Source organism: Acartia tonsa, chromosome 3 (assembly GCF_053477335.1).
Source record: "Acartia tonsa isolate MP-2025a chromosome 3, ASM5347733v1, whole genome shotgun sequence".
Lineage (NCBI taxonomy): Eukaryota > Metazoa > Arthropoda > Copepoda > Calanoida > Acartiidae > Acartia > Acartia tonsa.
In genome coordinates, this window is record NC_137262.1 from 41,696,806 (window position 1) to 41,719,604 (window position 22,799).

General features: G+C 31.3%; 2 protein-coding genes across 3 annotated transcripts in view; both read left to right on the forward strand.

Moving 5' to 3' along the window:
• Positions 1–5,675: 5,675 nt before the first annotated feature.
• Positions 5,676–22,120, forward strand: LOC145314217 (uncharacterized). The gene is made up of 20 exons (XM_080154049.1): positions 5,676–6,180; positions 6,641–6,712; positions 7,089–7,146; positions 7,582–7,629; positions 8,661–8,734; positions 9,130–9,167; positions 9,359–9,456; positions 10,230–10,283; positions 12,107–12,168; positions 13,588–13,714; positions 15,102–15,151; positions 15,757–15,862; positions 16,263–16,362; positions 17,824–17,879; positions 18,272–18,311; positions 18,696–18,794; positions 19,381–19,442; positions 20,447–20,535; positions 21,327–21,393; positions 21,864–22,120. The coding sequence occupies exons 1-20, from the start codon at positions 6,062–6,064 to the stop codon at positions 21,984–21,986; spliced, it is 1,542 nt and encodes a 513-aa protein (XP_080010175.1). The 5' UTR covers positions 5,676–6,061; the 3' UTR covers positions 21,987–22,120.
• LOC145314216 (organic cation transporter protein-like) overlaps positions 7,871–22,799 on the forward strand; it is a 76,309-nt gene continuing 61,380 nt past the window's right edge. For both annotated transcript variants that reach the window (XM_080154047.1, XM_080154048.1), the window contains exon 1: positions 7,871–7,907. The gene's annotated coding sequence lies outside the window, so the exon portion shown is untranslated. The remainder of the gene's footprint in view (positions 7,908–22,799) is intronic.

Below are 22,799 nucleotides of genomic sequence, written 5' to 3' on the forward strand. Positions count from 1 at the left end.
CAGTGCAAAGGTATACTGTGTATTACTGTCTGTGCTACCCTGCTATGTATATATAATATTCTTGTTATCTAACCCTTGACCTAGAGTAAAGGTATACTGTTTAATACTGTCTGTGCTACCCTGCTATGTATATATAATATTCTTGTTATCTAACCCTTGCCCCAGTGTAAAGGTATACTGTGTATTACTGTCTGTGCTACCCTACTATGTATATATAATATTCTTGTTATCTAACCCTTGCCCCAGTGTAAAGGTATACTGTGTGTTACTGTCTGTGCTACCCTACTATGTATATATAATATTCTTGTTATCTAACCCTTGACCCAGTGTAAAGGTATACTGTGTATTACTGTCTGTGCTACCCTACTATGTATATATAATATTCTTGTTATCTAACCCTTGCCCCAGTGTAAAGGTATACTGTGTGTTACTGTCTGTGCTACCCTGCTATGTATATATAATATTCTTGTTATCTAACCCTTGACCAAGTGTTACTGTGTAATACTGTCTGTGCTACCCTACTATGTATATATAATATTCTTGTTATCTAACCCTTGACCCAGTGTAAAGGTATACTGTGTATTACTGTCAGGCAGAGATTATGAAAATCACTCACAAAATATTCCAACAACATCCTATATATATTAATTTGAACATTGAAAAAGACCCCTTTTTTAACTATATTTTTTGAAGCTTGATTTCCCTCAATCTATTAATATTAATTTTAGTAGTAACAATTATTGACTATAGTGTTTGATTTTACTTATAATTATTATGCTACTTGTGGACATAATTGTCAGGACTCGGCAGCCGCGCATGTGGCACCAGTAACCTGTAGTTTCATCAAAATAAGCTCAATGTAATTGGAAATAGAATATACGTGGATATTATGACAGGGGAAAAATTGTCGTCAATTTAGGTTCCTAAAGTGGACATCTGTTATTGGTCATTTTGTTCATTCAGTAAGAGGAAAGGGTGTGGATGTAGGGGATCTTTATTTTAGTCAGCTGAAAGTTTAAGTTTACTAGAACACCGATAATTTGGTGTAAGATCCAAGTAATAAAAAATCCATTTTAATGTATAAACTTGTTTTGATAATTTGTCTATTCAGTACTTCTTAGTACTCAAATGGGTTTTAATTTGAGGATACATTTATACAGCGAGGCTTAATTTTTTAAGGATATCTCGGTTTTCGGTCTAAATTAAGTAGAAAGGATAATGAAAATATTGGTGTATGTATATATTTTAAAATATGATATGAAAATATATCTTTATTTTGTATGCAATTCTATATTGCAAGTCATTTGCCTAGGCTACAATCTAAGTTGTATGCGATTTAATTTTATATGCGTCAGGTTCATTGTTGCTAAATTTAGAAAACATAAAACTGAGGAATTCGATTACTTAAATTCATTGGTGAATTTCATGAAATCTAGATTGTAAGGAACAAACTAGCAGTGTCCAAACTTTTCACCAACAATTTCAATCTACAGAAGGTGATTTTAGTTTTAATGATTAATGGTGAACATTGATTAACGTTCATTATCTTGTTTCTTGTTATATGGTAAAAGGAGAGGGGGGGGGGGATTGATTTTCTCCATATTTATTTGGAGATTTTAACGACCACTTTGAAAGATGGCTGAATCTTCATTGTTTCTGAAATGATTTTGAAATATACTCAGGGATAAGGGATGGGAAACCTGGCCATAAATTAGGTCTCGGCCTGGTTTTGAAAGGGATCATGCAACTTTTACCGTTTGCCTAATTTAATGACCTTACTGGCGGACGGCTCATATTGGCTACCGCTCTAAACCAATAGTGTTCTGTGATTGGTTGATACAAAACAAGCCCAAATCACAGATGGCGGAAATTTTAGAAGCAGACAATTCTAGAAAAAATAATGATTTTGTCTGCTACGAAAAAATAAATATAAATGGTGTTAGATCACATTAGTTTAATTATTAAATCTGCTTAGAGTTAAACATTAAAAAAGGGCCATATAGAAAAAAACCAAAATAATTATTATTTTTTTGGAAAGAAGGTAGCTACGAATTTTCATTTGGTAGTTTATAAATTAGATGTTGTATTTTGAATTTTAAAAATTTAGTACGGAATTGATACAACACCTTAACCCTAATTTTTGTACAATACAACACAGTACAGATATATCATTACATTATAGTATCCAAAGAACTTGATAGAATGTTGCATATTTATTTATTTATTTTGAATTTTAATTAGCAATGAAATTTTCAAATAAAATTTTTACCCATTAATAAAAATGCAAATAATACAAACTAAAATCTGTCTGAGGGAAACCCAACGATAGCTTTCTGACAGTTCAAATTACCAAAGTAAAAGAGAAAAAATTTTGGGAGAGAAAAAACTTCATTTTAACAAAAGCCATTAATATATAGGTTTATAAAAAGTTATGTTTTTTACTTTAAACTAGCTACCTGAATTTGATTCTATACTTTATCTACACACACACACACACACAGTTTTTTTATTAGCGTTTAGGACGAACCACTGCGTCATCCCAAAACTGGTTTATTAGGCCTAGGCTTGAAATAGGCCTGAGGTAATATTTTCCTACGTTTCCCATCCCTTATCCCTGAATATACTTAAATTACTTGAAATTAATTTTGCTAATTAACCAAAAATGTCATAATATATAATAACTTGATAGCACATTTTAAGATTCAATTGAATCATTTTTAGTACATATGTTGTTATAGTTGTTCTTGTTCAATGTATTTTTATTATTTCGTTCTTAAAAGTCAGCAACAATGAATTATCTAAAAAGAAATAAACATTGGCTAAGAGTAAGAAATGTTGGTATGGCCGACCAATATTTTATAAAAATACATTTATTGTAAAATTTAAGTATTTCTTATTCTATGTAAACTGTAAAGGTCATATTTTTGTCCCCTGTACTATTCTAACTTTATATATATACTAGCGGCTACGCCCCTAGAGGCCTCTAGTGGCACTTTAAATGTTTTTGTTTGTTAAAGTCTCTAAGATAATTCTTTATGTTACGGATACCTCTTTATGTTACGTTAAAGTCAATTTTTTTGTCATTTCTCTTGGGAGGGTGGTGGTACCCTCCCCCAAAATAGTTATAAACCTTCCCAGGACCTATGAGAATCTACCCTGTTAAGGAGAACCCGATCGGTTCAGCGGTTAGCGAGATCCCTCGGTACAGACACACAGACAAACAAACATCCTGTTACTTTAGTATAAGGATTTTTCTTTTAGGTTCATAATTTTTATGTTATATATTTTTGTTATTCCGTTTGTTTTTAAAATTAGCTATGAACAATTGTTAGGCATGTTAAAATTGACCTTTCGACTTTAAACTATGTATGAAGATTTATACAACTTATTAAATTAGTGTAGTAATTAAAAGAGATTTAATTAAAGGTAAGAAATGGTAATTCCTAAGATTAGGCACATTGTTCTAAAAATAAAGAATTTTAAATTTACAATATCTAAATAATAGGCTGTCTTTCATCTAATAATGTTTATGGCTAAACGATGAACTTATATGATATTGAGAAATTGTCCCTTGAAAAAAATTACCCTCCTCCAAAAAAAATTACAGACTAAAATTGAAAGTGGAGAGTCGACTTCCCCCTTCTTCCTTCAAGTTCCCCTATAAGGCCATAACGGCTAGTTAATAACAAAAAAATTAAAAATATATTTTTTATTTTGTTGAAGACAGGGGAGGGCCTGGCCTGATAAAAAGTTAATATGTATTTGTGAATTGATAGCAACATAATGAATAGGAATTGTCTTTTCAATCTTTACTAAACATTATTCCAGTATACAAGGGATTTACATTTTTGATTTTTAAAAATCCGCAAAAAAAAAGATCTAAAGAAATTAAGCGTATTAGTGACCATTCATTGCCAACTACAGCAACAAGACGTCTAGAAAAAAGTTGTGCTATCAAAATGCATAAAGCAAAGGTAATGCATTGACATGTGAACAGACGGGTGAGTGAAGAAAGTGGCTCAAAAAAATTCTAACGTCATAAAAATGAGGGATGAGGAGATGAGGAGTGGGAAAGAAAACCCCTAAAAAAGAGACGGATAATCCCTCATTTTTATGACGTCAAATGTTGATTTTTTAGCGACTTTCTTCACTCACAACAGACTGGGCTATTTTTATGACCTTAAGAGTAGGTGACCTCTACAAACTTTTGTGCTGTTATTGGATTAACATAAGACTGTAGTAATACTTCTATTTTAATCATGTCAAGTCGAAAATATATCAGTCATTAACAATATGAATTATTACACTTTATCGAAATTCTAATTGTCATTACAGTCGGTAGTATGTCAGTTATAAACATTTTTGCCTAATGACATATTACCACTAAAATTGGAAGAAAAAAAATAGCGCTAATGTTTTTTTCTTATAGTGCACCATCCCTTTAATATTAAGATATAGCTGAATTAATCTCATACCTTTTATCTAAAGTTGAAATTGAATTCTTTCATAGAAAGTTTATATTATAGATTTCAATTGATAACATCCAAAAAAAAATTCTAAGGGATTTCTAAGGATTAGATAATGGACGAAAATGTGATTTTTACCCCAGTTGTGATAAACAAAATAACCGTTCTCTAAACTGAAATCTTTAGTGGAAAGTGTACAATTTGATCTAGATTTATTAAATCTTTAGGCTATGTTCATGTTCTAGCGCTGAATTAATTATCTAACAGCTCATTGTAGGTATTATTTTAAAAAAATAATATTATTTGATATCATCTATTAATAAATCTTTTCTTAAAAAAGTAAATTATTAAAACTTCAACAACTCAATAATATTTTAGAATTGACCACTCTATACTCATCTAGTCTCTGAATTCTATCCAATATGTCTAATCTATCAAATACCTAATTTGGTATTTAAGTTTTTGTCGAATTTACAACTATGTTTTTAATTTTACTGGCCTTAGTTGTTTATACGTCCGTGTTTATTCTTTTTTTAAGCGAAGCTTTTCTATAATTAAGTAACATATAGCTCTTATAATTGATTTAGACATGTTTAGACATGTTCAAAATATTTAAAACTGTACATGATGATTCCAGTGACAATTAAGTAAAAATTAGAAAGCGTTCATTAAAGAAATGCTGATTTTAAAATTTTCTCTACAATCAAGTCCTAAGTTGTTTGTATTGTCTTAAGCAGTATCCTGAATTTAAGCAGTTTTGCAGCAAATTTATAGACAAAAATAAATACGCAAAATTTGTTTAGACATATAAATTAATATTCTGCTTACAACATAAATATGTCTGTATGTATAATGCATACATTTGAAATTTTTTGATTATTTAATTTGATCATTTCAAATATAAGTTTTTTAGATTAAACAACAATCTTTATTAAGTAATTGAAAACAATTTAACTTAAATTTACCGCTGCTTGGGTCAAACAGACAAACAAAACTATATCTAAATATCTATGCAACAAAAAGTAAACTCTAAGGGAAAGTGTTTATAGAAAGGATTAGGTACTGCTGTCCTAATTTTTTTTGTGCAAATTTGACTTCTCTGTTTATTCTAAATTTGTTTTTTTTTTTGTAATCTCTTCGTTATTTAATTCAATCGTTTCAGTTAGGTAAAGTTTAACAGAAAGTGAAATATTCAAATAAATACGTTATTAAATGATTAAAGTATCTGTAAAAGTTACATACCAAAGAAAGGAATATTCATGATTATAGAAAAGTAGCGCTTCAAATCTTTTATATAAATAGATATAGAATACGTTGACATATTGACAAGGGCAAATTTGACATAAATTTAGGTTGCTAATATGGACCTCATTTCTTGGCCAGTTCGTTAATCCAGTTGGATGGGAGGGAAGGGGTTAAGAGTGTGGATGGGAGCTAACGTTATTTTAGGCAGCTAAGAGTACATGAAAATCTAGTGCAGTGTCGAAGTAATCAATTATCGATTATAATATCAAAGTTAGATGTCAAAATATCTCAATTCAACATGTTGTAATAAACCGACATATGGCCGCCTTATTTAAATTTACAGAATAAAAATGAAAACCTTTATAATGATAAATGTTATTGTATTATCTTGCTGTGATTTGATACAGGGTTCGAACCCTGTTCTTGATCAGATTAATATCATAAAGAATCATTTGAGTGGCGTTTTCAAGTAAGTATAGATCTTAAACAAAAATAATAAAACAGAAAGACACTCAATTGCGTAAAAGGTTAACAGTTTTAGAGAAGTAGGCAGCACTTTTATATTGTTCAAAATTGTTCTTATGTAGTCGTGGGCACAGTAATTCACTAGTGTGTGATGTAAAACCAATAGGGGATGACATCCTCCTACTGCTCCTCTAACATCTAATAGGTCTAAAGATTTAGGTTTTAAAAATATAAAAATTGAGTTATTTTCCCAAAGTACCTATACCTGTGGTGTTTTAACCATGCGGGGCTACTCTGTACCTAATATAAAATAACCTAACCTTTTCATCTTAGCCTAAGGTAACAACTACATTTCCCCCTTATATTTTATTTATTTCAAATTATGGGGGAAGGGTTTTCTGTGCTCGACTATAAGCACTTACAGGAAAAGAGCCAAAATTTCTTTATATAAATAATTTTATTAGGAGATATAAAGTACAAATGGAAGAACTTCAGGACTCAATTAAAATATCTTCATTTGATTTTCACAATTGGAGGTCAGATTTATGAATTAAATGATTTTAAAATATAATACTAAAAATTAGGACATTATTGGCTATTTAACTACTCTTTTGTAAGGAGAAAATCTAGAAGCTGTTTATAGTGCCTATAAAAAGTTGACGAAAAAATATACAAAGGACCAATGATAGGCCAATACACAGACTAAATTACCAATGGCAGGCAGGCCAGTATAATGCCATTTTTTATAGGCACCATTCAAAGCTTCGAAAAACTATTTCCCTTAAATTTGTTTCTAATTTTTAAGTTTTTAAAGGAAAAAATTATCTAAATATCATTTCAAGTTTCATTTTATCTTTGAGTGATATTACCTAATATGTGGTCTTGTTTGATTATATTTTGAATATTACAAAGGGATGAAATGGAAACAAGATTAAAACACATTGAGGAAAATGAGATAACAAAACTACAGGTTCACAAATATTATTCAAAAAAATAATTATCACCAAACTAGGATGACACCATCAATAAGTAGCGAAGCACAAAATTTGTATACAGACAGACGGACAAATTGAGTATATAGTAGACGTAAGCAAAGGGAATTCACAAAAGAAATATATAAGATAATATCTCTCAAAGTAGTCAACTAGATCCCAAAGATCAGATATCTTTTTTGCAATAAATACTTTTTGCAAAAAGATACTACATATTAAAAAATTTATTAAATTCAATACAACTCACCGACTGACATTTAATGTTTCTAGCAGACAAATAAGTTTTTCTGCTTAAGATGTACTTTAGGAATGATTATAATACGACAGAATTGAACATTATTGATTATTTAGTATGTATTTGTTATGATTTTTTTTTAAAAATTCATCTATATTGATAATAATATATTTATTAGGATGGAAGAGTAACAAGAGCAGAAAATTTGCAAGATTTTAACTTTATGGTAAAATAAACAATTATTTTCTATTAAAACATGGAAAATTTCAGCTATAATATTTGTGAACTTTAAAATTTAATTTATTGAAAGTTTTCCTAAAAAATATCAATAGATAAATATATTTTTTGGCGCAAATCTACTATTCATGTAGTAAGTTCCTGTATTTCTGTCTATATAAGCTTTGCCTTAAGAGGAAAATATACCCTAATGAACAGTGAATTATTTCCTAATTTATGTTGTCTAAAACGACCAAGCTAATATTGCTTGATTCACTTCTACAAGAGGTCAAATGAATCGAAAATGATTGCTAAAATCGAAATACATCTTTTTATCTTAGAATAGTGTATTTATTAGTAGCGAAGCTACTCTATAGTTCGAAATGTCCGTCCGTCTGTCCGTCTGAGACAAAGTGGGAGAAACGTGATTTTCTTGGCTCTTAGATAAGATAGACAGCTGAAATTTTTAGTGAAGATTCTTATAACATATGCCCATCTAATCTATACGTTATTTTGTCCATCTGTCTGTTGTTTGGGGTGCTAGATCGATTCCTAGATTTTTATGTTTTTGTGATTTTCTCAACTCATTTTTAAGATAATGGGCTGAAATTTTCAGGGATTGCTTAAATTTATATATATTCTCTTAAATTTATATTCTAAATATTTTCCTTGAGTTTTATTACGGTTTTTTTATTAGTTGGGGTGCTAGATCGATTCCTAGATTTTTAGGTTTTCTATAGTTTTCTCGATTCCTATTTATGATTTGCGGCTGAAATTATCATTATCTATAAATTGCGATGCTAGATCGATTCCTAGATTTTTAAGGTTGCGTGATTTTTAAGGTTTCCTTGTTTCCCTATTCTATCAAGATTAATGTTTATTGTATGAAACTGCTTTATAGTAATTTTTTCCAATATCCATTCATAATTTTTGAGCTTCGCTACTTATGGATGTTGTCATCCTTGTATTTACAAATAGGTTGAAAACAAAATAACTTTAAAATAGAAACTTTTCTAGACCTAATAAAATGTCATGTTTCAGGGATTTAAGGATACAGTTGAAAGATTAGAAGAACTATCAAAGTTAACAAATGCAAGAACTTGTCATCAACTCAAGTAATAATTACAAAAATGTTTATAAGAATTCGCAGTAATAAAATTCAAGGAGGGGAAGGCTGTTAATACTAGTCCTAAAATAACGTTTTCTTAAATAGCTTAGCAACGTTGGGGACTTTCATTGAATTTTGATTGGTTGGTTCTTTTAGTTGAGTGTCCAAACGTTTCACAACTAGTTGTAATCTACAAAAAGGGTAATTTGGTGTTTCACCATTGCATTGGAAATGTACCTAAATTCATCGGCCATTTTCTTTTTTAGAGAGCAGTCTTTGATGCTAAATGGAATCAATACAATAAATAGTAGCGCAGCTTTATAGCTCAGTGTATTCCTTCCTTCGAATTAAATTTAAATCACTTAGTTAAGTACATCTTTAATGTTACTTTGTTGTATTAAGGAAAATGGGAATACAAACTTCAGGAGAATATTTCATAGGTAAGCTAACTTATCCAATTCATTATAATTTGAAAGAATCTTGAAAAATAAACTAGTGATAAAAAGATATCTCAATGATTAAATTATTAAAGAATATAGACATTTTTTGCTATTTGAATAGGTAGAAGGATTTATTTCGACTTACTTCTTTCAATTTCTCCTACCTATATTCACTACCTTAATTTATTTAGACCCAGATGGTCCAGGAGAACAGAACAGTCCACCTGTTCGTGTCTACTGTGACATGAAGACTGGAGCCACCAGAATTGAGCATAACCAGGGGGAACAGGTAAATCCACCTGTCAATATCTGCTGTGTCCAGACCAGATTGTGATATGAAGACTGGGGCCACCAGTATTGAGCATAACCAGGGGGAACAGTTAAGTCATCCTTTCCGTGTCTACTGTTACATGAAGACTAGAGCCACCAGGATTGAGCATAACCAGGGGGAACAGGTAAGTCCTCCTCCTGTTCGTGTCTACTGTGACATGAAGACTGGGGCTACCAGGATTGAGCATAACCAGGGGAAACAGGTAAGTCCACCTGTTCGTGTCTACTGTGACATGGACACTAGAGGCACCAGGATTGGGCATAACCAGGGAGAACAGGTAAGTCCTTCTGTTTGTGTCTACTGTGACATGAAGACTAGAGCCACCAGGATTGAGCATAACCAGGGGGAACAGTTAAGTCATCCTTTCCGTGTCTACTGTTACATAAAGACTGGAACCACCAGGATTCATTAAAACCAGAAGGAACAATAAACCTTCTCAATATAAAATGTAATAAATAAAGTACATATACAGAAAAGTTTTTTTAAACTCAGGGGGTTTTATATATGTATGATGATTGAGCTTTATAGGGCTATATCTTGATAAGATTCTCCTTGATTTCTTTGTAATTCAGAGCACAATTAGAAAATAGACATATTCTATTCCAACTAAACTTTTTAATTTAGATTTTACTGTACATTTATTTAACTTTTATGATGATTAACTAAATTAGAATCAATGAAATATTTGCCGCACATATCAATAAAGTCTAATGTGTTCTTCTTTATTTCAGGAAGTGCACGGATGTAAAGAACAGGGTTGCTTTGTCAGAGCTATTCATTACAAGGTACAGGGTGTTTCAATTTATCTATATCAAAGTGGGTATGCAAATTTTGTAATCTAAATTATTAACAAGGTCTTTAACTAATTTTACAATAAATCACACCTGCCTATAGTATTTAAAGGATGTTTTTGTTTAATAAGATTTTCATAAACAAACTAAAAATCTATTTTAAAAATATGATTTGATTCTTTTAGTATACCTTTTCCTTTATAACATTTTACTATTTTGATTTAGAATTTATAGAATTATGTAACATTCATTATTTTTTTTGCATGTTTTACCTAAGTTTGCTACTGTCAAAGATTAGAAATATTTATAAATGCATTTTTAAAAAGATATCAACTTTTTAAAAATAGATTTTTAGTTCTTTAGATGACTGTTATTGTGTCACCCTGTAGTCACAATAGGTATTCATTATGAGGTGCCAACTTTTCAATTTCAAAATTCAATTTTCCTCTGTCACACTCATATCAAAGTTTTTATATAAATATCAAATTTGTTTTGTTTTTAAAAATGTTTAACAGCATATTAAAGTAAGTAGGTTGTATGTCAGTTCATTAAGATCTTCAGTAAAATTTCCTGGCCGGTAGGGAATCGTTGGTCTTTAAAAGGGGTTATCTCCAATTTTTATTTAATACATAATAAAAAAGATAATTATTAGTAATCAAATATTTACTATACGTTGGCAAAGAAATTTTAGATAATTGCAATTTATATTTAAATAAACTGCATAATACCTTGTTGAACATACATTGAACAAACAAAAAAATATATGATCAAAATCATGCATACAACACAAAAATTTATATATTTAAAACTAAAAATATAAGCATGGATGTGAAAAAATATTTTTAAATATTCTAAAAGTTAAAGTTACCCTCATTCGTTTATATAAAGAAAAGCTTCAGTTCTTTAATTTAATCTCCTGTATAAAAAATCTCAAGTGTTTCTTATAACAAGAAATATTTGCAAAAATTTTTCCAAGCCGAAAATTGAATTTAAACTTTCTAAACATGTGTATTATGAATAGGTAGGGGGGAGGCAGAACTGAAGCCTACACCATCTTAAAACTTAAATTACCAAATAACATAGCCTGAAACCATTCCAGGAATTTTATAAGATCTCCTATAATGAAGAACTCTATCTAGCTTCAGACTTTTATCTTCATAAATTTCAAAACATGCTTTCATGATACATTTTTTATTTTGTTAGTTCCAAAACTCTGTGTTTAATTTTGTTTGTGCATGTTCTAGATATATAGAATAATATTAATATGAACAATGTACATGCTTTTATATAAAACAAGAATAGTTTTTACCAAAATAGGGTTTTATAAAAAGATAAATGAATAATGCGTATTAAAAATCACATACAGAAATAGAACTTGGTAAATGTGACCATTAGGATCTTTATAAAGACTGTTTCTAAAATTCAACGATTTTCATGGAGGATGGATTGGAGATTTAGGCTATTTTTGGGGTCAATAGATCAACAGTTTAAAGAAATATGTCTCAAGGAAAACTCCACTTCCCTAAAAAAAAACTTAATGGTTTAAAAATAACCTAGATATGTAGCATATAACAAAGAGTTTAAGAAGAACCTTAACCCTCAGGGGTGGGGGGTAGCCCTTTTTCTTTCTCAGCTATCAAAGAATTTGGCGCATAGATTTGGGAAGAGCAAAGAATATCCCCTCCTTTATCTATGGAAATTTGACAATACATATTTTTATAACAATTCTTTCTCCTAAACCTCAAAAATGTGTGAGACACTAAAGATAGGTTTACACATCATCCATGGTTCTTTCCCTGAATCTTTGCATATTTTAGATTCCAATGAAGCAAATAGTATCAATCCTAAGCTTGTCCTCTCAATGTGAACAGTTCATCAGGTTAGTGCAACAATTTCAAGTAGAGATACTTCTCTACAATATTTTTTTTTCAGTGTGGCTTTAAACCCGATTAATTAGCTGGTGGATTAGAACCGGTTTTCAGTCATACCGAAAAATCATGTAAAGCATCGAATTACAGAGAATTTTCCACGAATATTAAAATAACTATCATAACTCAGGTATAATAAAATTATTTTTAATCTTAAATTTTTTTATTTCAATATCCATGGAAGGCTGTCTCTAAAAACGATGCGATAAACATATAACTATTCTATAAAAATGAATATTTAAGTATTATAACTCTTCTTCGTCATTATTAATATGGTCAAAGTCATCCTTGTTTTGCAACATGCATTAAAATAATTCATATTCAAATGCATTTATCATATTTCAATGAGAAAGGACAGGGAAATGTTTTCTTTGCTGGAATATAAAATCTAGGTATAGGATTAATTTAATTATATGAAATAACGAACGGGGAAAAATAAAAAGTAATATAATAACGATAATCAAATTAAAAACAGATGGTCAGTAAAAATGTATTAAATCTTGGTAAGATGGTCAAGTAAATCTTCACAAGAAATTTCAGAAAACTATATTTATATTTAATACAAAAAAAATCCGGCGTCCATTTAAATAGCAGGCAATAAAATCACATTTCGGCCATAACGTTAGTCAACACAAAATTTCATGGTAGCTTTCCTATCCAAAACCCAGAGTAAAATCAATGACAATTCAGAATATCTGTCCCTATACCTGCTAGAATGGTGTGAGTGATAGTGTGATAGTATTCTTTTATTTTAAAATCATTTTAAAGGTCAAATTGTCAAATTTAAATTGTTGTCATTCGCAACAAATTGCAGAATTTAAAAAAAATTACAAAAAAGATTGATTTTGGGATATTTTAAAATAAAAAATTCTATTATAAGAGTGATCAAAGCTAATCACAAAGCCATTCTATTATTTGTTTAATATATTTTATTAAATGTTTACTTAAATTGCATTGAAGCTGAATACACGCTACTACAAGTAGAAATATTCAAAGATAAAAATAGTACAACAGACCGAAATACAGGAACAACCTCTTTCAGAAACGCTTATATCCTTATAACAAAGTAAAAGGATCTCTGTTACTGTGTGTGTAAGTGCCGAAGGATCTGGCTAATCACTGAACCAATATGGCCTTTACAGTGCAGTGTAACTACTCATAGGTTCTGTAAGGGTTTATATAATTATTTTGTGGGAGGGTACCACCACAAAAAGAAAAATATTACTACATCCCCAATTTTGTTTTAAATTATCTTTCTTAAGCTACAATTGTAAGTGAGGGGATTGACTTACCCCCCTCCTCCTCAGAGCCCCCCAAAGCCTCTAGAGACATAGCCGTTTGTTACTAATAAATTACTGGAACTGTTATAGGTATGACTGTTTGTCTGCCCCGCTAAACTCTGATGGTGAAGCTAACGCCTGGTGGCTGGACAGGAACAGTGTTCCACATTTCTATTGGTCTGGGGATGCCAGTGTCGAACAGAAATATGGTTTACAGGTACAATAAATATACAGGGTGTGTCACATAAATCGGGACATTTTATAATTTTTAAAGAAGTGAACATAAAAACGTCAATTTTAAAGATTTTATTGAAATTTAAAAACTGGGAAGCAAAATAGGTAAATGACTAGTAGATTATTCAATAAAATCGCCGCTAGCCTCAATCACCGCCCCTACCAGCTTCCTCAACCGCCTGCGCAGGTCCAGGTCAAAATGTACCTGTCCAAGCTGGCGTAGTTCTTCTTGAAAGTGGCAATGAGGGAGGTCTTTGTGGTATGGGCACGTCTATTGGTGCATGCTTCAAAGTAGCCCTAGGCCCAAAAGTCCATTGAATTAAGATCGGCTGCTGGGAGGCCACATTTCCTTAGGAACATGAGTAACCGCAGGATCCAAATTCGCCCAACTTTCAAGCTACCCTTAGACACGGAGGCTCTTATTTGGACCACAGTTGAGCTAGAACGACGTTCTTTACCTTTTTGGAAATGGCATAAAGTTTCAGCTAGGGTTGACAGCGCAACCCATAGTCTAAAATGAGTTTTAAAGTTCAATATGGTCCCCTGAAGTCAAGAACCGAGAATTTTTCATGAATTTTCACGGTTTTTGACGTTTTTACATCTCAAAATCTGTCCCGTTTTACTTTGCTGGAGTACTACGGCCAAGCCATTTCAGATAGAGAGCTCTAGTTTTTCTTGTGTCTTACTTATGTATCTAACAGTTTCCCCAGCAAGTTGCATAACTCTAACTACCTACAGATGGGCTGAGGTTAGATTTAGTGGGCCCTAGTCGAGAATCCAGATTAAACCACACCGGCGCAATTGGAATCTGCCTTGTTGAACATATGCGCGGCTCGCTCGATGTACACGTCCATCTTTGTCCAAAGATTTTTTGTGCTAAAAGGTCAATACCTCAGCTTTCTATAGTGGGGTCAAACGTCCTGATTGGTCAAGTAGTTTTCGCGCCATGGCCGTTAAAAAATGTCCCGATTTATGTGACGCACCCTGTAGATGTATAACCAGACAACTACCTGAAACCCAATGTTGGGAACCTGCACATTGCTTTATGCGACTTGGCTGTGTTAATATTCCCGACGCTATGGGTGAATTTTAAAAGACCCAATTGAAAGTAGGCACAGCGTTCTCTTGATTTAACCCCTTCCCCCTCTATTGTTTTACTCTAATACAGCCTATACAGGTACTACATATTTCTCTTATATTTTTGCATGATAAGATTATCATTCCAAGCTGTATTTTACCCAACCCATTTTTTTGTCTTATTTATCAATTGTTGTTTTTTTAAGTCACTTGAGAATACATGTATTTTATAAAATAGAGAACGTTTTTTTCTTATTACTTTTATAAGTTTCTAATTATAGTTATTTTTTAAGGGGACATGTTATTGTCATCTGCAAGAATCCTGCCTCTCTGAAAATCAAAGGTGAACTAATGTTGATTAATTTTGAAAATTGGAACAACTTTGTTAAACAACTTTTTTTTGTAAAATGTCAAATTTTTAAGCTAGGGTATTTTACAAGAATTTCTTTTTATTTTGAATATTGAGTATTATGCTTCTAATACTCTCTGCCAAAAAAAATATTGTCAAGATGAATAAATTCCATCTGTTCGAATGTAGGAAAAGCCTAACTCTTATTGAATGTAGTTGTGCTTTTTTCATTATGTTATTAGTAGTAGTCATTAATGCTAATGTTATGATTCTGAAAAGAAAATTCCGAACTTTCATTCATTTATAAGAGACATCTACATTTCACTACATTATAGGTGTAACTGTGATTCTGGAAAGGAAATCTGGACAGAGAATTATGGTCACCTGTCACTATATTGTAGGTGTAACTGATATTCTGGAGAGAATTTCTGTATAAAGGATTCTGGTCACCTGTCTCTATATTATAGGTGTAACTGTGATTCTGGAGAGGAAATCTGGACAGAGGATTCTGATCACATGTCACTATATTATAGGTGTAACTGTGATTCTGGAAAGGAAATCTGGACAGAGGATTTTGGTTACCTGTCACTATTTCATAGGTGTAACTGTGATTCTGGAGAGGAAATCTGGACAGAGGATTCTGGTCACATCACTGAGAAGACACATCTACCTGTTACAAAGCTTAACTTTGGAAACTTTTATAAGGTAATTTTATATCAATGTTTCACAGAAAATGTATGTATCGGTTCGTTTGTCCTCGAATTTATAAGTGCTTTTCCGTGAAGCCTAGTGCTGTTTCTGATGTTGTATAAGTATTTTTTAAAGTCTAATAAAATTGAATTATTAGCATACTTTTCTTGCCAAAAAAAACATAGATACCTTTTCATGAACCTGTGATTCAAGTTTATGCAAAGAAATGTACCTAATACTAAGAGATTAAACTTTTGGGCGTTTGTGAGAAGGGTTTAGTGGATTGTCAACACCACCTATAAAATTTCAATTTAGTAGGCCTTCATTCCCTTTTTACCCCTGTAAGATTCACTGTATTCACAACATCCTGGCAAAACCCTGTACACGTCAAGGATTTAATGAACCCCATGACTAGGAGAACCAGACAGCCAAGTTTTACCTGGGCCCGCTAATCTGTTCTGGAGGAAGAACATTACCGCTGGAAATGGACAGCTGTCAATCATTATGGATAGCAGGTAATACTATGCTAATTCTATATGATTTCTAGAGGATTTCTGTAAAAATAACAGAAATATATATCAAGCTTAAAAATATATAGATGCTAACACTAAAAAGCAATGGCACTTTCCACTAAATTCCTCAACTGAAAGATAATTTATGAAGTGTTATTACATAACTATAGAGATAAAGCTTATGATAATAAACCTAATTGTCTTAGGAAAAAGAGATTCAAAATCAAATACGTAGAATACACCTCCAATATTAAATTTACAAATATTTATGTACTAATACTTTTAAAATAAGTTTACAGAACTTCTGTTAATATATAAAGTATCTTAGTTTATGGGTTTAAAAATTTTCTATGATTTAGTTATATAATCGTTTATTTCTTCAGTTATAAAGCGAATCCTTTCATTAACAAAGAAAAAATAAAAAAACTTTTAATTTTTGTAAAAGTTTTTTGCAACATTTTATCCAAAGTTTTGTTAAATATGTCTGAAATCTTTATTTTTACATCAATTATTAAAGCTTTCATTAAGAACTGTTAGCTAATAGTTTAATAGTTACAGGGATTAAGGTTTATATTGAGGCTATAAAATTTGTTGACAACATTTATGATGTGGTATAATTATCCTATTCATCTGATTTTTTGAATACTGGTTCCTATTACAACAAGATACAATGTTATAAGCGAAGCAAATCAAGTCATAAAATTGTAAGTATATCCTTAAACAGTATCTATTTTTAGGAAGTTTTGCACCAATTTTACTTACATTTTTGCTTAGATTTATAAATTTATATTCTGCGTATTTAGTTAGTTCTAACAAATATTCGTTTGTCCTACCGTTTCAGAGCCTTTGGGTTTATGGATGTTTGTTTTGTATTGCATTGTATACCTTTTTCCTAGCATTAAATCAACAAAAAATAATGCGTCGTCGATTATTGGTTAGTCAAAAGCACTTTTATTTTTGCAAAATAGTCGACATCAGAAATAATATTAGAATGGATTTAAAATACGTTGATATTATGACAGAGGGAAAACTTTAGGTTACTGACATTGGCATCATTTATTGGTCAGTTCATTTATCCAGTAGATAAAGGTACAGTTTTTGAAATCTTCATCTTCAGGCAAAAAACTTTAATACTTAGGATTTAATAGGATAGACTTATTTTGTTATCATAAAAGCACAAAAAGGTTAACTATCCTCGTATTAGTAGTTTTATTTTGTTTAAGAATATTTTAGATAGTTTATAAGAGAATTTCTTCAAGCTAAATAATTTTCTGGGGCTGTAAATCAAGAAGTATGAATCTAAGTAAATAAATTTGAATCTAAAGCGAATTCATAAATTTCATTTATGAATAAAATATTGTTTATTCTTGCAGTGCAGCTATCTTATAATACAAATATGTACGTTATAACATAAACAATAACATTTATGGATTTAATAACTGCCTATTGTCTTATCTTTTACAGGTACAACAAACTCTGGATATCATATGATCAAAACAAGATCTGATTCCTTCCCAAAGGTAAATAAATCTATACCGGAAAGGTAAATAATTCTTTACTGGAAATATTTAGTCTTTCATTTCACAGGTTGTCTAGCAGCTTTAACAGTATAGTTGGGTTTCTTGGATTTTGAAAATGAATATAGAATATATACGTGAATATTATGACAGGGGGGAAATTGTTGTCAATTTAGGTTGCCGTATTGGTCAGTTCATTTATTCAGTAGGAGATGAGGGTAAAGTGAGGGGGGAGGAGGTTTTTTTTAGCCTGCTGCGTGTTTTACTTTATTAGAGAACACAAAAATCTGATGCAAGATCCAAGTAATAATACATCCATTTATGTGAAGGTTTTGTATACTTTTAACCACTAATTATATTAAAAGGTTGTTTTTTTATTATGTATATATTTTTAGGTTGTGTATTGTGATATGAGCAAACTTCCAGGCGAACCAGGTTTAAAATCCTAATTTTTTTTTTTTTTTAAAGGATAAATATTCTCACTTTCAACAAAATTTTGTAACATATTCTAAAATAAAACGATACATCGTTCTTAATTACAATTATTTAGTTTTATTTAATAATCCTATTATTTAAAACATTTTTGTCTGAAGCTTAAGATCACATTAACTGATTGGGTTTTCTAGTTTAGGTAAGTTTTAAACATGTCCTGTAATGGTTTTAGGCTATCTTATTTTCAGATTTAAGTCATAGGACATGGTTCTAGGTTAGCTCCTCCCTGCCCATTAAAATAAAGTGCCCTTAGATGATAGGGCCATAGTAACTAGTCAATCATATAACTAATGACACAAATTTTTTTTTTCTTCAAATCATTTCTAGGTTTTCAGCGCAACCTTTCAAGTCCAGGAAATCTCCGAGATTTTGTGGCCTTTGATGCCTACTTGGATACTGATATACATGATCATTATAGATATATTGGTAATTATTAGTAGCGCAGCTACAATGTAACTAGAATAAGTCTGTACTTTCGTCTTTTTTGTCCGTATATCACAACGTAAAAAATATTGGCTTCTAAGGTTCCGTGATTTTTTTAGAAGTTAATTATGTAATTTGATTTTACATTATTTATTTTACTTTAGCAGTATTTGCTAAAAGATAACTAAAATTTTTTTATATTTTTTTTCAAATACTCTACTACTTTTGGTAGATGTCCTTTCTTAGAAGCGAAACTACTTCAAAATATAGTCTTTTATGTGTAAACTAGTTGCTTTTCCCCCCTCTAGGGAAAGATGGGGGATGTCAGACAAAAAGCCTTACTACTTTATATTATAGGATATGTTCTTTGATTGCTATTTATTCTTCAATCTAAATCATTACAGTATTAGTTTGCTACAAATAGACTATGTAAATGTTTTTAATGTTACAAGAATAATATTATTAAAAAAGATTTATTGATTTTGAATGTACTCTTCTTTTTCTATGAAAGTAATTGGTAAAAATTGGTAATAAATCATTTCAGAATGTAAAACATATGTCGAAATAATATAGAAACAAATATTTTAAGGGTTCAAAGATACCTTCTTGAACATTGGTAATGGATTGAAGGTAGAGGACGGAATTTTTCAGGTAAAGATAAAATTTAGTTTCAATAGATATACATCGATTGATCAACCAACTCTTTGATTGCACGACCTTAGTTAGGAAGTTCTAACTGTGTATGGTAATGAGTTACGCTTTTTTGGCTATTCCCCCCCCCCCCCACTAATTATGAATGTCGCACATCTGAAATAGCAGCAGTAGGAGCCAATCCCATCACATGTTCAGTGTCCATGTATTCCTATACCTGGAAATATATAAATATTATGTTCAGGCTCCAGTACAAGGAACCTACATGTTCAGTGTCCATGCTCTTCCTATACCTGGAAAACTCTAAATATTAGGTTTAGGCTCCAGTACAAGGAACCTACATGTTCAGTATCCATGCTCTTCCTATACCTGGAAATATATAAATATTATGTTCAGGCTCCAGTAGAGGGAACCTACATGTTCAGTATCCATGCTCTTCCTATACCTGGAAATATCTAAATATTATGTTTAGGCTCCAGTACAAGGAACCTACATGTTCAGTATCCATGCTCTTCCTCTACCTGGATATATCTAAATATTATGTTTAGGCTCCAGTAGAGGGAACCTACATGTTCAGTATCCATGCTCTTCCTATACCTGGAAATATCTAAATATTATGTTCAGGCTCCAGTAGAGGGAACCTACATGTTCAGTATCCATGCTCTTCCTATACCTGGAAATATCTAAATATTATGTTCAGGCTCCAGTAGAGGGAACCTACATGTTCAGTATCCATGCTCTTCCTATACCTGGAAATATCTAAATATTATGTTCAGGCTCCAGTACAAAGAATCTACATGTTCAGTGTCTATGCTCTTCCTAAACCTGGAAAACTCTAAATATTATGTTTAAGCTCCAGTACAAGGAACCTACATGTTCAGTGTCCATGCTCTTCCTATACCTGGAAATATCTAAATATTATGTTCAGGCTCCAGTAGAGGGAACCTACATGTTCATTATCCATGCTCTTCCTATACCTGGAAAACTCTAAATATTATGTTTAGGCTCCAGTACAAGGAACCTACATGTTCAGTGTCCATGCTCTTCCTATACCTGGCAAAAATCTGAATATTCAAATACAAAGAAATAATAGGTAAGGAAAGAAGCAGCTTATATTTTAAAGCCAGAAAGAGAAGTTAATGGTAGGAGAGTCAATAAATAACTAAATAAATTTAAGAGGTACATGCTATAACATTAGCTTTGGACCAGGATCTTAGTGTTTGTCTGTGCAATTAAATGTCTGTATGTTAATTTGTGACGTAAATCAGGCATGGTTGTAGGCATACATATTTGTACTGATTAGTTACATGGTTACTTTAACAATAAACATAATGTCTTTAATAAACATATAATATTAGCAAATCACATACAAATTACCATGAATAGGCTAGCGTTACCCATATATGGTGTCATATAGGTAGAGATAGGCCAATGAATGCATAAAAGGATACAAATAATGCCTTGGGCCTAGCTAAAGTAATTGTGTCTTGTGCCTGAGCGCTACTGGATAATTGCGGGGCACACATCAATCAAATATTCATAATCTGCTCTATATAGTGTTAACTTTATATCAAGCATAGATAGATAGTTTCGATGCGAAGCATTTCTGTAAAAGTCTTATATGTACGTTCAAAGAATTTGAAAATTGAGGATCGCATCTCCAGCCTCACAATTCAACCATCAATAAGTTTCTTCCGTAAAAATGGGCTGTACTATTGAACTGTAGCAGTACTACATGACTGCTAACGGCCGAACAATCATTTGCAGCTGCTTAGGTCTGTTAAACCGCCAGTGAGTAAATAATTTCTTTAAGAGCAGCAAAAGAAATTATACCTTTTCAAGATCCCACACTTTACATCAAAATGTCAATAAAATTTATTCTAGGCCTATTGGATCTTTTTCTAATGGCGGTAATGGAACTTCAATGGTCGGACAATCTATTATTCTACAGGTTAAAAACATATTCTTGAATTTAGTGGCGAAAGGGTTTTGCGAGGGGGGTGCGAAGCAGAGTGGTGTTGTTTCATTTTCAGGGGGGTGGATACACCCCCCCAGGTGTCCACCATTTACATAATCAACATACTAAATAGTAAAAAAGTGTGTACATTGTCTTTACCATTAAGATCTCGTGACTATTTGATCTTCTATGGCTTCTATATAATTAATTTAGAGGCCTCTAGTGGCACTTGTGGAATGATTGGGGCTTTAATTCGACCCCTCCTTTTTTTATTTTATTAAAAAAGTAGAGTAAGAAAATATTTTTAGGGGGGGGGAAATTAGCTATAAGCCTAACCAGAACCTATGAAAAGCTATTCTGTAAAGAAGAACCATAGCGGTTTAGCTGTTAGCGAGATCCTTAGGTACAGAGAGACACACAGAGATCATGTTACTTTTATATAAGGGTTAATTAAACAATTTTAGTTGGTGGAGGGAGAAGAAATCCGTCTATTCAACGCTGGTGGAGAATTTTCTGGAGAGATTTATAATCAAGATATCTACTTCCATTTTGTTGGAGTTCTCTTAGATTCTACTATGCATAATTAACAAGGACAATACTTTACTCATAATTAAAGTATGAGAAGCAATATAGTTGTGTTAAATATTGATTATTTGCTATAAAATAAAATCTTATTGTAAATCAAAATGTAAAATACATTAGATTTAATTATTATATAAAATGTTATTTTTCCTCAGACCTAGACAATTACGTCCATTAGCGGTTTTATATGTTTCAGTTTATTCTTTGCTTGAAATTTTCCTTAAACCATAATTTAACCTATTTTGGATGCTCATTTTAGGCTGGGTTAAAATAAGCAATATGTAAAAGAATCCTTAAAGGATAGAGTCCTAGTGTTAGGATTTTAAAAATTAAAAGTAGGGTTAGGCTAGGGATTTGTAATCCACTCGTGGTTTATGGGAATATACCAATAAAATAATTACATAAACCTAGTAATTATTAATTTTCCTGGTCTATTGTTCCTCATAATATCTTTTATATTATGTGATGATCTTTTTGATGAATTTCTTTAAAAATGATTGACGTTGCTTTTATGGAATTTTCTATGTCACATAATATCTTTGTTGCTAATAACAATTTTTAAAAGTGAAACTTACATACAATTGGGGTCGGTCCGTACACTCTTCCGTCCCCCGGATAACTCTAACAGTAAATTTATGCAAGTTAAGATTGTCCCATTGTTTTCAAACTTGGCATAATGATTCCTGCAAAAAGATAGAACTTAGAAAGCGTAGCAACTCTATAATCATTAATAATCATTACCATCAAGTCCGTGTTCCTTATACATATTTTTAGTAGTGAAGCAACTCTATAACAATTGGTGTAATTCAGTCAGACTG

What these genes read in the sequence shown, in the direction of transcription:
- LOC145314217 (XM_080154049.1), top strand. Translation starts at nt 6,062, where the DNA reads ATGAAAACCTTTATAATGATAAATGTTATTGTATTATCTTGCTGTGAT. An exon ending in TCAGAGCTATTCATTACAAG is followed by an intron (nt 10,284 to 12,106) that starts GTACAGGGTGTT and finishes TGCATATTTTAG; the next exon opens with ATTCCAATGAAGCAAATAGT. An exon ending in TCAATCATTATGGATAGCAG is followed by an intron (nt 16,363 to 17,823) that starts GTAATACTATGC and finishes TATCTTTTACAG; the next exon opens with GTACAACAAACTCTGGATAT.